We start from the raw sequence: 15,129 nt of genomic DNA, 5'->3' as shown, positions 1-15,129 counted from the left end.
CAAGTGAAATGCTGCTTGGCTTGAAAGGAGTGTTTGGGCCCTTGGACGGTGAGAAGAGGGGAAGTAAAGGGGCAGGTGTTGCACCTTCTGCGGTTGCATGGGAAGGTGCCGTGAGAGGGGGTTGAGGTGTAGGGGGTGATGGAGGAGTGGACCAGGGTGTGCCAGAGGAAACAATCCCTACGGAATGCCACCGGGGGGGAGAAGGGAAAATGTGTTTGCTGGTGGCATCATGCTGGAGTAGGCAGAAATGGCGGAGGATGATCCTTTGAATGCGGAGGCTGGTGGGGTGATAAGTGAAGACAAGGGGGACCCTATCATGTTTCTGGGAGGGAGAAGAAGGTATGAGGGTGGATGTGCGGGAGATGGGCCGGACACGGTTGAGGGCCCTGTCAACCACCGTGGGTGGAAAACCTCAGTTAAGGAAGACATGTCAGAGGAACTGTTTTTGAAAGTGGCATCATCAGAACAGATGCGACGGAGGCCAAGAAACTGAGAGAATGGGATAGAGTCCTTACAGGAAGCGGGGTATGAGGAGCTGTAGGCGAGGTAGCTGTGGGAGTCAGTAGGCTTATAATGAATATTGGTGGACAGTCTATCACCAGAAATTGAGACAGAGAGGTCAAGGAAGGGAAGGGAAGTGTCAGAGATGGACCATGTGAAAATGATGGAGGGGTGGAAATTGGAACCAAAATTAATACATTTTCCAGGTCCAGACGAGAGCATGAAGCAGCACTGAAGCAATCATTGATGTACCAGAGAAAGAGCTGTGGAAGGGGGTCAGAGTAGGACTGGAACAAGGAATGTTCCACATACCCTATAAAGAGACAGGCATAACTCGGGCCCATGAGGGTACCCATACCACATCTTTTATTTGGAGGAACTGAGAGGAGTTCAAGGAGAAATTGTTCAATGAGAGAACAAGTTCAGCTAGACGGAGGAGAGTAGTGGTGGATGGGGATTGTTCGGGCCTCTGTTCGAGGAAGAAGCGGAGAGCCCTCAGACCATCCCGGTGGGGGATGCAGGTACAGAGGGATTGGACGTCCATGATGAAGAGGAGGCGATTGGGGCCAGGGAACTGGAAATTGTTGATATGATGTAGGGTGTCACAGGAATCACGGATGTAGTTGGGAAGGGACTGGACGAGGGGAGAGAGAAGGGAGTCAAGAAAGCAAGAAATGAGTTCCGTGGGGCAGGAACAGGCTGACACGATCAGTCTGCTGGGACAGTCCTGTTTGTGGATTTTGGTAGGAGGTAGAAGCGGGCCGTCCGAGGTTGGGAGACTATGAGGTTGGAAGCTGTGGAAGGAAGATCTCCAGAGGAGATGAGGTCAGTAACAGTCCTGGAAACAATGGCTTGATGTTCAGTGATGGGGTCATGGCCCAGGGGGAGGTAGGAGGATGTGTCTGCAAGTTGACACTTAGCCTCTGTGAGGTAGAGGTCAGTGCGCCAGACAACAACAGCACCACCCTTGTCAGCAGGTTTGATGACAATGTCAGGGTTGGACCTGAGAGAACAGAGTGCAGCAAGTTCAGAGAGAGACAGGTTAGAGTGGGTGAGAGGAGCAGAGAAATTGAGACGACTGATGTCATGCCAACAGTTCTCAATGAAAAGATCAAGAGAAGATAAGAATCCAGAGGGAGAGGTCCAGGTGGAGGGAGATTATTGGAGGCGGGTAAAAGGATCCATTGAACGGGGAGAGGACTCCTGCCCAAAGAAGTGAGCGCGGAGACGAAGGCGGCGGAAGAAGAGTTCAGCATCGTGCTGAGCCCGACGTTCATTGAGATGAGGGCGAAAGGGTATGAAACTATTCATGTTTGGCTTTGCACTCATAGGAGAAGTGGTGGCATAGTGGTATTATCACTGGACTGGTGTTCCAGAGACCCAGGCTTGGATCCCACCATGGCTGATGGTGAAATGTGAATTCAATAAAAATCTGGAATTACCACAAAACCATTGCTGGTTGTCGTAAAAACTCACCTGGTTTGCTAATGCCGTTTAGGAAAGGAAATCTGCCATCCTTACCTGGTCTGGTCTACATGTGACTCCAGAGCCACAGCAATGTGGTTGACTCTTAAATGCCCTCTGAACAAGGGCAATTAAGGATGGGCAACAAATGCTGGCCTAGTCACAACAGCCATATCCCATGACTGAATTAAAAACTGCAATACCTCAAGGCCACCAGCACCACTCAGGTTTGCCACCTGCATATGAATTTTCAAATACATTGGGATGAGTACAGGCCAGCAACATGCTTCATTGCTGTCATGAACAGACCTTAACCTGATAACTGAAAATCTCACTGTCAGATCTGAATCAGTTCAGTATGCATAAGTGCTTTAAAACATAATTCCTACTGCTGTTGAATTATTCTGAAATATAACCAGGGTGAGTCCCCAAGTTTTCTACTGCATCATCACTGCAAACAACCTTGATATTCATTAGCAAGAGCATTGGCACAGTTTCTGAGCTTAAAGTTAGCATAACTGAAATGAAAACTCCCTCTCAAATTTCACCTTCTTCCTTGTAGGGAAGTCCCTGGAATTATGACAAGGGAATGATTTTGATAAATATATAGCAATGTGAGCACCTCAATCCTGCCACTCCCCTGCTAAATACACCAATGCATTTTATTTTACAACAGTTAAAGGACAAGTCAAACGTTCAACAACCTTCAGCAAAAGTTTGATTTAATTTATAGTAATTCTCCCAAATATTGTTAATTCAAAACTTCCATTATATTTAATTCCATGTTTAATGTCCAATGTAAATAACTTGCTTCACAAAGTACTCATTCCATACATTTCAACAACCACATCAACATTTATTGTGTATAACAAATGTTACTTACTACGAAATGGTTGCTCACAAACATCATGGCCATCACCACTTTGTTTCCATGCATCAGTTGCATCAATGCTCGCTGTTGGAGAATCATTTTTGACAGTCAGTTTATAGGAGGATGAGCCATATAGTGTGCTATCTTTGCAGCGCCACCACAAGGTTGTAACTTCTGTATCACACTCAAACATTTTTAATGGTTGTTCCTTGTTGTAAGAATCAAGGCCAAGACATTTTTTAGTGCCAATATTGAACAGCCGATGCTCAGACACCCATTTCCATTGCTGAACCTGTTCTAGCTGATTGCAATGTTCCAATTTCATTCTAGGGGAACGTACTTCAAGGCATTTTGTTGTATTTTGATGCTGAATGGCAAAGATGCCATTACCTAAGGGATAAGATAAAGAACAAAAGACATGAGAAATTCAAAGTAATTTAAGCACTTCTTTACTTCAAGGATGAAGCTCACTTTATACATGAGGAACAAATATACAAATAAATAATACAAAAGTCTAACTAACCAAGTCACAGGCTTTCAAACTGGCATCCATAAGACCAGATTTTAAATATATGTTTTTCAATGACAGTAGTGTATACCCTTTGGGTGATTGATACAGTCTTTCATGAGCTAAGATTGATGGATTGTACACTAAAAAAAATAGTATCACGGGAATGGAGGAATGAACCAAGCATTCCATCGTTGACCATTGTGCACTGGGTTATGTAACAGGATGATTGATATCTGGTCATGAAATTCATTTAGAATTCCACCCCCAACCCCAGAATTATTATCAATAATTAGAAGCATGACACAACACTATTTTACTTCTCTTTATGCTAGATGACAGACTTTGCTCTTAAAAATTCCCTTTAGTGATTCTGAAACACTAATTTAAATATCAAAGTTTCACTGGTGAGTCATGGCTGCAGTAACACTGATTGTGTAAAAGAAAAATCACAGTGTACAAAATACAGCCAAGGAGAATGAACAATCTACATTTAGTGATTTCCCAACAGTGTGTAGTTTGAAAAATAGTTACAAATTATCTGAATCAGTAAACTTCATACGGTGAAGTGTTATACAATGTTTAATGCAGAAAGATTTATAAAAGCTATTGCTCTGCCAAAAGGAAAATTCAACGAAAAGTAATTTCATTGGCAGGTGAAGAATAAAGCAGCAACCAGTGTTCAGAAACTTAAAGCAGATTGAAGAATTGGATTATTAATACAGAACCCACATACATATAATTTGTACACGTATCAATAATTTGATGAAAAATTAAAATTAGATGACAATCATTTTTCCTAACACTTCACAAAGCAAATTCACAGCAGTCTGTGCCATTTGCACCAAGACCTGAGCAAATTCAGGTTTGGGCAAACAACTGGTAAGTAAAGTTGTGCCACTCAAGTCCCAGACCATCTCCAACAAGAGAGAATTTAACCATCTCCCTTTGACATTCAATGGCATTACCATCACTGAATCCCCAACTATCAACATCCTGGGGTTGCCATTGACCAGAAACTGAACTGGACTAGCCATATAAACACTGTGGCTACAAAAGCAGGTCAGAAGTTGGGAATTCTGATAGTTACTCACCTCCTGACTCCCCAAAGCCTATCCCCACCATCTACAGGGCACAAGTCAGGAGTGTGATGGAAAACTCCCCACTTGCCTGGATGAGTGCAATTCCAACAACAACACAAAAAAGCTCAACACTACTCAGGGCAAAGCAGCCCACTTGTTTGGCACCCCATTCACCACCTTTGACATTCACTCCCTCCATCACCAATGCACAGTACACACTGCTGCAACTATCTACAAGATCCACTGCAGCAATTCAGCAAGGATCCTTCCAAACCTTCGACCTCTGCCACCTAGATAGACAAGGGCGGCAGATGCATGGGGAACATCAACACTTTCAAGTTCCTTCCAAGTCACACTCAATCCTGACTTGGAATTACATTGCCATTCCTTCACTGTTGCTGGATCAAAATCCTGGAACTCCCTTCTTACAGCACAGTGAGTGACACAGCAGTTCAAGGCATTCACTCACCATTACCTTCTCAAGGGCAATAAGGGATGGGCAATAAATGCTAGCCTAGCCAATGGCACCGACACACCATGAGCAAAAAAAAACCTGGATCTCATTCAATCAAGACAGTGAAATGGCAACCCTGATGAATTCAAAAACATTGACAATGATTTAAGTGGAAACAGTTAATCCAATTTTTTCCCTGAACAGACACCATCCCATTTGATTTTATAATTTAAATGGACGTTTTTGGAATGCTGTACTTTCAAAAAGCAGCTTGACTCATCCACAGAACACCTGTAACTCGAATGCGTCAGCTATCATTGGGCAGATTCTCAGTGGGAAAGCCACATGGAATGCTAAATGCTAATGTATCATTAGAGAGAGTATGACATTGCCCAGTCCCCAATATATTCTACACAATCCGGTGAATATTTATAACAAGCCATTATAAGGAGGCTTGGAGTTTCGACCCACTCAGCTAAATGTGCAAATGGGGTGAGCATCCCGAAAGCGAAGTGGAGGGGGCAAATAAAATGTTCAAAATTGAATTCCAGTGCTGTTCTATTCTTAACGGACTTTAAAGTAAATATACACGGAGGCCTTTGCAGAAACCCAGCCTTTAGCTAGAACACGTTTACCAGAAATTGCCAGTATAACCCGAACAGAAAACAAGTAAGCAAACAGGTGACTTCCTTCTTCACCAGTGATAGTTGGAATTAAGCCAGCGACTATCAAGCCTTACTCGAGAAACAATCGTTTTCTTTCATTAAAGCCGCGACGATAATCACATTTCATTCATATATAATCGGCAATTCGTGAAAAAACGCCAATTAAAACATTGACAGAAGAAATATTCAAAATCGACAGTTATTAAAAATACTACACATATATATTGAACAGACATATATGTAGGTACTGTTCTAAGCTTAACCGCACCTGTACTCTGAGAAGCTGTTATTGCCCAACGCTCAACAAAGATCTCGAACATCAGAAAAAAATAAAGACGAATCTGTCTGCCGCACCACCTCTTCATGCCTGCGCAATTTCTGGGCTGTTTCTGGTGCTCACACTGCGATGCCGGCGGAATATAATATTAACCGATCCCCGTCCTCACCCCGCTGCTGCTCCACACAAGCAACACTGGACTCTATTGGCGGAGGCAGGATAGCTTTCAATTAGCACTTTCTTATTGGTTGCTCAAGATATGTCACGTTCCCCATAATATCTCAAAAGTGAACTGAAACAAAAGTGAAAGCTATTACAATCCAGTTTATCTGTAAATCAAACTAATCCGTTTGAACAAATAAATTGACTGCATCAGCAATTAAATGCGACAACTGACCTTGGGACGATTAATTTCTTCAGGGGTTTTGGATGTTTGAATGGTGCACGACGTAAATTATTCCCGGCAATGGTTGGGTTCCTGTACTCTTAGGAAACAAGCCGGTGTGGGTGTTTACGCATATACTGTGTGTGGTTTTCATCTAGGCAATAACAATCCTAACATATAAGATTTAAAATAATTAAGAAATTAAGGCATAGGTTAATGGAACTAGGGCAGGTAAATTGAAAAAAAAACTGACATTCAAAAGCAAAATATTTATAGAATGGCAGTGAGAAATAGTTTTAACTGTGATAAAAAAAAGTTCAGTAGCAATGTGTTCCTCTGATATATAAAAAAACTAGTTAATCATGAAACTAATTCATGAATAAAAAGATAAGGACAAAACTAAAACAAAAGCAAAAGGCATACATGCAGTACATAGACGTTAGGAAATAAGTAAAAAAAAAGGAATTACAAAAGCAAAGAGGAATTGCCAAATGAAATGGTCAAGGAGGAACACATAAATTACAAAAGAAAAGTCAGGATAGGGATCAGGACACCAAGAAGAAGCTTAACTCACAGCCAGTCCTCATTTCATTCCTCTATAGCAGGACTAGTATGTGACCTTGCCCTTGGAAAAGTGCCACCTGTGGAGTCCCTCCCATCTGAAGTGATTGCTGCCCAATAGTGCCCAGTGCATCCCACTCTGCAGATCTGTGTTCTACCTGGCCTCTAAGTTATACATGGTGCCATTCTCTCAGCCAGTGCCTATGACAATAGTAACAATCGATGCTGTGTCTTTACCCTCACTATCTTCCTCTGGGGCTAGGGTTGGGGTGGTGTGGAAGTGTGGGTGAGCTGGTTTTTCCTCCTCTTTCAGTTTCCCTGGGGAGTTTGGGGGGTGAGGGGGGAGGTTGAATGCATGGTGGATCTTGCTGCTGAGAGCCTGCAATGTTAAAGCTAGAAGGGTTAGGGTGCAGTGTGTGTGGCACTTTGGAGGATGTGTGTGATGGTTCTATAAGGAGCTTGTTAGTGAGAATATTGAGCTGGGGCATATTTAACAGAGGCATTGGGGGTCTTGTGACACAACAAGAGCCCTTCTTTGCATCTTGTAGGGAAGGTTCGCCAAATTAAGCATGCAGGCACTTAACCAGATAGTGGCGTGCCTTCCCTGGAATCAAGGACAAAGGGAGTGGAAGTCCCACCTGCCAAGAGCTGTCAGTCAATCAGTGATCAGCAGCTCTATTAAACTGCAGCACAACTGGGGAGGCGGTAGCTGCTGCTGCTATGACACCCACCTGAGGCCTAGTATTGCTTGTAGCTGGATCCCAGATCACAGGTGAATAATGGCTGGAGGGGATCATGAGGTTGGGGTCACAGGGGAGGAGAAGTGAGGGTCAGCAGCAAAGGCAGGGAGATGGCTCTGAGCTGGTCCCCCTTTCCCAATGCCAGGTCTCCCGATCAGGCACTGAGTGATTTTGAGTGACCCCACCGGGCAGCCTGCAAGCAGCCCTGTACAGGTTTACATATGAACATGCAAATTAGGAGCTGGAGTAGGCCATTCAGCCCTACGAGCCTGCTCCGCCACTCAATAAGTTCAAGGCTGATCTGATTTAAACCTCAACTTCGCCTTGCTGCCTATCCTCAATAACCCTTGCTTATCAAAAATCTATCTACTTCCGCCTTAAAAATATTCAAAGATTCTGCCTGCATCGCCTTTTGAGGAAGAGAGTTTCAAAAAGTCACCACCCTCAGAGAAAAAATTCTTCTCATCTGTCTTAAATGGGTAACCCATTATTTTTAAACAATGAGCCCTAGTTCTAGATTCTCCCATAAGAAACAACCTCTCCACATCCAACCTGTCAAGTCCCCTCAGGATCTTACATGTTTCAATCAAATCATCTCTTACTCTTCTGAACACCAGCAGATACAATTCTAGCCTGTCCAGCCTTTCCTCATAAGACAACCCGCCCATTCCAGGTATTAGTCTAGCAAACCCTCTCTAAACTGCTTCCAAAGCATTTACATCTTTCCTTAAATAAGGAGACCAATACTGTACACAGTACTCCAGATGTGGTCTCATCAATGCCCTGTTTAAGTGAAGCATAACCTCCCTATATCTGCATTCAATTCCCCTCACAATAAATGATAACATTCTCTTTGCTTTCCTAATTACTTTCTGTACCTACATATTAAGCTTTTGTGATTCATGCACCAGGTCACCCAGACCAATCTGCATCCCAGAGCCCTGCAATTTCTCACCATTTAGATATTTAGATAATATGCTTCCTTTTTTTTCTTCCAGTCACAATGGACAATTTCAAATTTTCCCACATTACACTCCATTTGCCAGACCTTTTCCCATTCACCTAACCTACCTATATCCTTTTGTAGCCTCCTTATGTCCCTTCACAATTTACTTTCCTTACTATCTTTGTGTCATAAGCAAATTTAGCAATCATAACTTCAGTCCTTCATCCAAATCATTTATATAAATTGTAAAGAGTTGAAACCCCAGCACTGATCCCTGTGGCACACCACTTGTTACATCTTGCCAACCTGAAAATGATCCATTTATGCCTACTCTCTGTTTCCTATTAAATAGCCAATCTTCTATCCATACCAATGTGGTATCCCCTACACCATGAGCTTTTATTTTCTACAATAATATTTGATGTGGCACCTTTTCAAATCTTCTGAAAATCTAAGCACAGTACATCCGCTGGTTCCCCTTTATCCCCAGCACATGTTACTTCTTCAAAGAACTCCAATAAATAGGTTAAACATGATTTCACTTTCACAAAACCAGGTTGACTCTGCCTGATTACCCTGAATTTTTCTAAGTGCCCTGTTCTTCTTTAACAATAGCTTCCCTACGATAGTTGTTAAGCTAACTAAATTTTGGAGTTTTCTGTTTTCTGTCCACCTCCCTTTTTGAATAAAGGAGTCACATTAGCTATTTGTAATCTAGTGGAACCTTCCCGGAAACAAGTGAATTTTGGGAAATTAGAACTTGCATATCAACTATCTTACTAGCCACTTTTTTTAAGACCCTAGGATGAAGTCCTCCAGGACCTGGGGACTTGTCAACTCGCAGGCCCAATAGTTTGCTAAGTACTACTTCCCTGGTGATTGTAATTTTCTTGAGTTCCTCCATCTCTTCCAATTCCTGATTTACAGCTATTTCTGGAATGTTACTGTTATCCTCTATAGTGAAGACCAACACAAAATACTGGTTCAATTCATCTGTCATCTGCTATCACAGGTTTGTTTGTCGTGCTTCCTGCATAGAGAGCCCCCCACTTGTCACTGTGTTAATCTTGGTGGAGGGATGAGGTCCTTATTTGGGCATCAATTGCCTCCTTAAGGGGCTCAATTGGTGGCAGGGTGGGATGGCCATCCTGTCCCCCACCATCAAACTCACCATGGGGGATTGCATTAAATTCCACCCTATGTTTGGGATTTAGAACTGAGGAATAGTTGTGGGTATATAAGGAATCTGGAAAGGCTGCATACTCCTAGGCAATATGTCCCCTGCTCTGCCTGTGATCACAACAGCCGTCACTTTCCTCCTTAATATCACCAGCATCAACTCCTCAAGGAAAGTGATTTTATGGAGTCATGCACCCCCACCCCGATCAGGTCCTGCTGGCACCTTTTTTGTGTTATCCACCTAAAAGAGAAAGCTGATTTTAAGTGAGTGCATGGGCAGGTGTGGTTATGTGGATGGGATGCCTCACATGGTTGAAGAATTGTGAGTTGCATCTAAGATGTGAATAGTGCTTGTGAATGATGTAGTATTGTGGGTTGCATGAATGTCAAAGTATAATTAGATGGTGAATGCAGTGTGATAAAGTTGTGACACTGGTTGTGGTGAAGTTGTTGAGATCTTTGAGACCTTACCTTGACCAATTGTGTTCAATCATAGCATTTTTTGTGGCACTGGCCCCATGTTTTGGAGTAAGCACACCTGGCTACAACCTCTTCAGAGATCTCCTCCCATTAGTTGCATCTGTGGCCTTAATCTGCTTTTATAGACGACAGGACATGCCTCCTCCATAGTTCTTCTTCCATCTTCTCCATAGTTCTTCCAGTACTGCCACTGAAAGCTCAGTCCCTGAGCCAACAAAACATGTGCTGTTGCCTATTAGCCAGAGCACTCCACACTTTCTGTAGATGTGTGAGCGTGCAAATACAGCTTCATGAAAAGTTGTAAATCTCTGTTTTAGTGCCTCCAGGCACAATTAAATCACAATTCAGCCCCAAAATTGAGAGCTGAAACCAACCTTTAAACAGATGTGTCTTACAACACAGCATCCACTTAGCGTCTGTGTTCAACCTCACCCCAAAATAATTACCCAGAACATTTAAGACAGATAGATGGGAGATGATTGATAAATTAATCAGACTTAGAGTATAAAATCCTTTTGCAGAAGGATTGCATCCATGCATATTAAAATATTCAATTAATAAAAATTTGGAATTGAAAGCTAGCCTCAATAATGGTGACTGTGAAACCATTCATCAACTGTTGTAAAAACCCATCTGATTCAATAATGTCCTTTAGGGAAGGAAATCTATCGTCTTTACATATGACTCCAGACCCACAATAATGTGGTTGACTCTTAGCTGCCTTCTGAAATGGGTAACAAATGCTGGCCTTGCCAGCAACACCCACATCCCATAAAAGAATAAATAAAAGGTTAATTAGAAAGGGAATAGTGTTATTATTCCCATATTAAAAAGAAATAAATATGGACTCGAAACGTTAATTCTGTTTTTCTCTCCACAGATACTGTTAGACCTGCTGAGTTTTTCCAGTATTTTCTGTTTTTGTTTGTGTTAAAAATGAATAAATCCAGGGAACTCTAAACCAGTTAGCTTAACCTTAGTGGTAGAATATTTAATTAAATCTTTACTCAAAAATGTATTAGAAAAATATATAAAAATCAAAAATATTATAAGAGTAGTCTGCACAAGTTTCAAAAGGGAAGGTTATGTGGGAGGGACCTTAATGAATTCTTTGGAACAGAAAGAGTAGATGTTGATAAGGCAGTAAATGTAATACATTGGGATTTTCAAAAGTCCTTCGATAAAGTAACGCAGTAATAGATTCATTACCAAGGTTAGGGCATGTGGTGTCAGATGATTGGTAGTAGAATGGATAACAAAATGGTTACAAAACAGAAAGCAGAGAGGATGGTTTAAAGTTAATAACGCAGACTGACAAAAATTGGGAAATGGTGTTCCATTTGGATCGGTGTTGGAGCCACTGTTGTTCACAATTTACACTAATGATTTGGACTCGGAAATCAGAAGTACAATTTCAAAATTTGAGGATGACAGCAAATTTGGGATATACATAATCCAAAGGAGCAATACTACAACATACAAGACGACATTAATAAACTTGAAAATTGGTATATATAATTGGATTAAAAACGGAAAATGCTGAAAATACTCAGCAGGTCTGGCAGCAACTATGGAGAGAGAAAGATAACTGGATGATAAATTTCAATATAGGTAAGTATGAGGTGGTACATTTGGAGGGCACAAGTTGCTTGGATAATAAGAGAGTAAATGGAGCAGAGGAGCAAAGGTTCCTAGGGTACAGATACAAAAGTCACTAAAAGTCGAGAAGCAGATTAATAAGGGCATTAAAAAATACAACCCAAGCCTTGGGATCCATTTCTGTGTGGATAGAATTGAAAAACAGAGAAGTTATGTTGTTAGTATTGAATTTTGGTTAGGCAACACTTGGAGTATTGTGCACAGTTCTAGTCTCCATTTGATTAAAAAGTTTGTAGAGGCATTGGAGAAGATGAAACAATATTTTCAAGGATGAAAGAAGAACTGAGAGATTATAACAACCAGGTTGGGACACTTTTCAAAGAAAAGAGATGGCTGAGGGTAACCTAACAGGCAGCGTTAAGAAAATGAATGGGTTTGACAAGGTGGATGTGGAGAAAACTTGTGGAAGACAAAAACAAAAAGTCACAGGGGAGGATTTTCCTCTTGTTCAGCAGGTGCAGCGGGCGGGCCTGGGAACGGCCGCGAGACTGACTGCTGCCCGCAATCAGGCTCTGACCGTGATTTCACGCTGGCTAATCAGCCTGTGTGAAAGGCATGCTAAGACCCTCAGAATGCTAGGAGGAGCACGAGCACTGAAGTGCATGCATGCATGGGGGAGTGCACACTGACAGCTCCCTGAAGGCACAGGGCTGCCTCAGGGAACTGAAGGATTTTAAAATGAAAAATAAACTTTTTACATATGATACAAGTCACATGAAGAGGAACATGTAAAAAAGGATGTTAAAAAAATGTTTTTTTTAGTAACAGTTGGAAACCTCATCCTGCCTGTGCAAAGGCTGATTACCCTATTCGCCCGCCTGCCAACTGAACAGTTGAGCAGGAAGTGAAAAATGCAACTTAATTAATTAATTAAGGGCCTTAATAGGCCTTTTAAATGTTGGTGGGCACGCTGCCACATCTCGCGTGTGCCCACCGACCGAACGTTCGTGAGAATGCGTGATGACATTGGGACGCTCGCCCAACATCATTGTGCGCTAATTTGGGCCAGGCACGCACCTGTCCACGGGACGAAAAATTCTGCCCATAATTATGGGATAATTGCTACTAAATCCAATAGGGGACTCATGAGAAAATTCTTTACGGAAAGAGTGGTGAGATAAAGAAGGGTGAGAAAAGGCACATGTGGAGCATAAATGCCAGCATAGGTCAGGTGAACTGAATGGTCTGTTTCTGTTGTGTGGATTTTACTTTATATGATACCTGTGCTTCTGTGAGACTGATACCAGTCAGGGTGTCCTGTGTGGTCATGTATATCCATTTTGTAATCTTTAGAATACTGTTCAAGGCAACTAGTGACACCAAACATCATAGGTTAAATAATAAAATATGAAATGGTTAATGCTTATCAATTATTTTACATATGTATAGACTTTGTATGGCACGAGCTGATGCAGACCCCTAAATGTAAAAAAAAATGTCAAACTGCAATTACTGGATTTCTTTTTCAGGATATTAGAATAGAAATGTTTGTCGAAATTCCTGATATGACGCCTTGTTTTACCATGGAAATCCTTTTTGCAATGCTGTGGCAATATAAACATCCTAATACCTTTGCCAACTTGATTGAATTGCTTTTATGAGGCAAGGATTTTAAAAAGTTGCAGTTTAGTAAATGAAATCATTCCATTTTCAATGTGATGACAAGAAGTTACATTCTTTAACTTATAAGAATATCCTAAGTTTGCCTTACAAATCAGACAAGAATGAATGTTGAGCCAACCAAAGAGATTTTGGGTGGAATAACAAAAAAACGTCATCAAAAGGTTAGGCTTTAAGGAGGGTCTTAAAGGAGCAGAGGGAAGTAGAAAGCCAGAGAAGTTTAGGAAGGGAATTCCAGAGAGTAGGCGGAGATGCTGAAGCAGCCATTCGTGGGGCGAAAGAAATGACTAATGTAAAAGAGGCCAAAGTTAGAAGAATGCAGAGTTCTTGGAGAATTGTAGGACTGGAGAAAGTTACAAAGATCGGAAATGCAAGGCTACAAAGGATTTACGCACTAGGATGAATATTAAATTTGAGGTATTATGAGCCAATATTGGCCAGCAAGCATGGGGTGTTGGATGGGTAGGACTTGGAGCAAGTTAGAATATGGGCAGCAGAGCTTTGGATGAGTTGAAGCTGATGGAGTTTGGAGGATAGGAGGCTAGCCAGGAGAATATTGAAGTAGTCAAGTTTGGAGGTGACAAAGGCATGCAGGAGGGTTTCAGCAGCAGATGGGCTGAATCAAGGACAGTTGAGCAAGGCTACAGAGATGGCAGTCGATGGATGTTCCTTGTGATGGAGAGTACATGGGGACTGAAATTCATTTCAGGATCAGATAAGACAGTGAGATTGAAATCTCTGGTTCAACTTAAGACAGTGACCGGGGAGGGAATTGGTGCTGTGGACTTTATTAGGAACCTAAGATGATGGCTTCTGTCTTCCCAATGTTTCAATGGAGAAGACAGCAGCTCAAACAATGGTTGTCAGAGAATGCAGAAGCAATGGAGGGGGACAAGACAGCTGTATCTCCAACAATGGAAGATAACCCCCTTCATCTTATGATGTTGTCAAGCGGTAGTGTGTAGATGAAGAAGAGCAGGGGGGAAGAAATAGATTCTTGCGGGACCTCAGAATTGAAATGTAGGGGGAGATTCTCTGGCTATATTTAGATGCATAAGAGAGAATCAAGCGAAGGTAGTTCCATTGAGCTGGACGTTGGGAAAAAAAGACATTAGAGGAGGATGGTATGGCAGACTGTGTCAAAGATCAAGAAGAGAAATGTTCTATGACCAGATCCATATTGAATGCCATTGGTGACGTTGACTAAGGACATTTAGGTACTCTGACAGGGGCAGAAACCAGATTAGGGAGATTCAAACTTGGTTTTGCAGTAAAAATGAGCATGATTTGAGAGGTGATAATACATTTGAGGAGTCTGGAGAAAAAATTGATGTTTGAGTTTGGCGTGATAGATTGCAAAGACAAAGGGGGTGATGATATCCATTTTGAAATAATTGAGAAGAGGGAACCAATTTATAATGTCAGCTAGCATGGCAAGCAAGAACGAAAGATCAGTGACTAACCATAAACAAATCCTTGTAGATCCTTACATCTTGGGATAACCATAGTTTCATAACTTTTGTCAATGTTGGGAACCAAAATTGCAAAACCTAATCATTTAGATGAAGAAGATTGTTAAAGCCAATTTATGACTTAGGTCTAACAGGATTAAAATTACATCCTGGAAGTTAAATTTCAAGTCACACATATGCTATTTAGCATCCAGCAACCCTTGCACACAAAAGGACACAGCTACAAAGGAGGGCAAATGGCATGTTCACCTTTATTGCAAGGGGA

General features: G+C 41.8%; 1 protein-coding gene across 2 annotated transcripts in view; it reads right to left on the bottom strand.

Moving 5' to 3' along the window:
* ly75 (lymphocyte antigen 75) overlaps positions 1-5,999 on the bottom strand; it is a 151,001-nt gene extending 145,002 nt beyond the window's left edge. For both annotated transcript variants that reach the window (XM_041200864.1, XM_041200865.1), the window contains exons 1-2: positions 5,814-5,999; positions 2,849-3,226 (exon numbers count right to left, since the gene is read on the bottom strand). In XM_041200864.1, coding sequence (XP_041056798.1) covers positions 2,849-3,226; positions 5,814-5,910 — 475 coding nt within the window. In that variant the 5' untranslated portion in view covers positions 5,911-5,999. The remainder of the gene's footprint in view (positions 1-2,848; positions 3,227-5,813) is intronic.
* Between the last annotated feature and the right edge of the window lie 9,130 nt (positions 6,000-15,129).

The sequence above is a fragment of the Carcharodon carcharias genome, chromosome 12, assembly GCF_017639515.1.
Source record: "Carcharodon carcharias isolate sCarCar2 chromosome 12, sCarCar2.pri, whole genome shotgun sequence".
Taxonomy (NCBI): Eukaryota; Metazoa; Chordata; class Chondrichthyes; order Lamniformes; family Lamnidae; genus Carcharodon; species Carcharodon carcharias.
The sequence above is the reverse complement of the archived record's forward strand: the minus strand, read 5'-3'. Positions and strand labels throughout refer to the sequence as shown.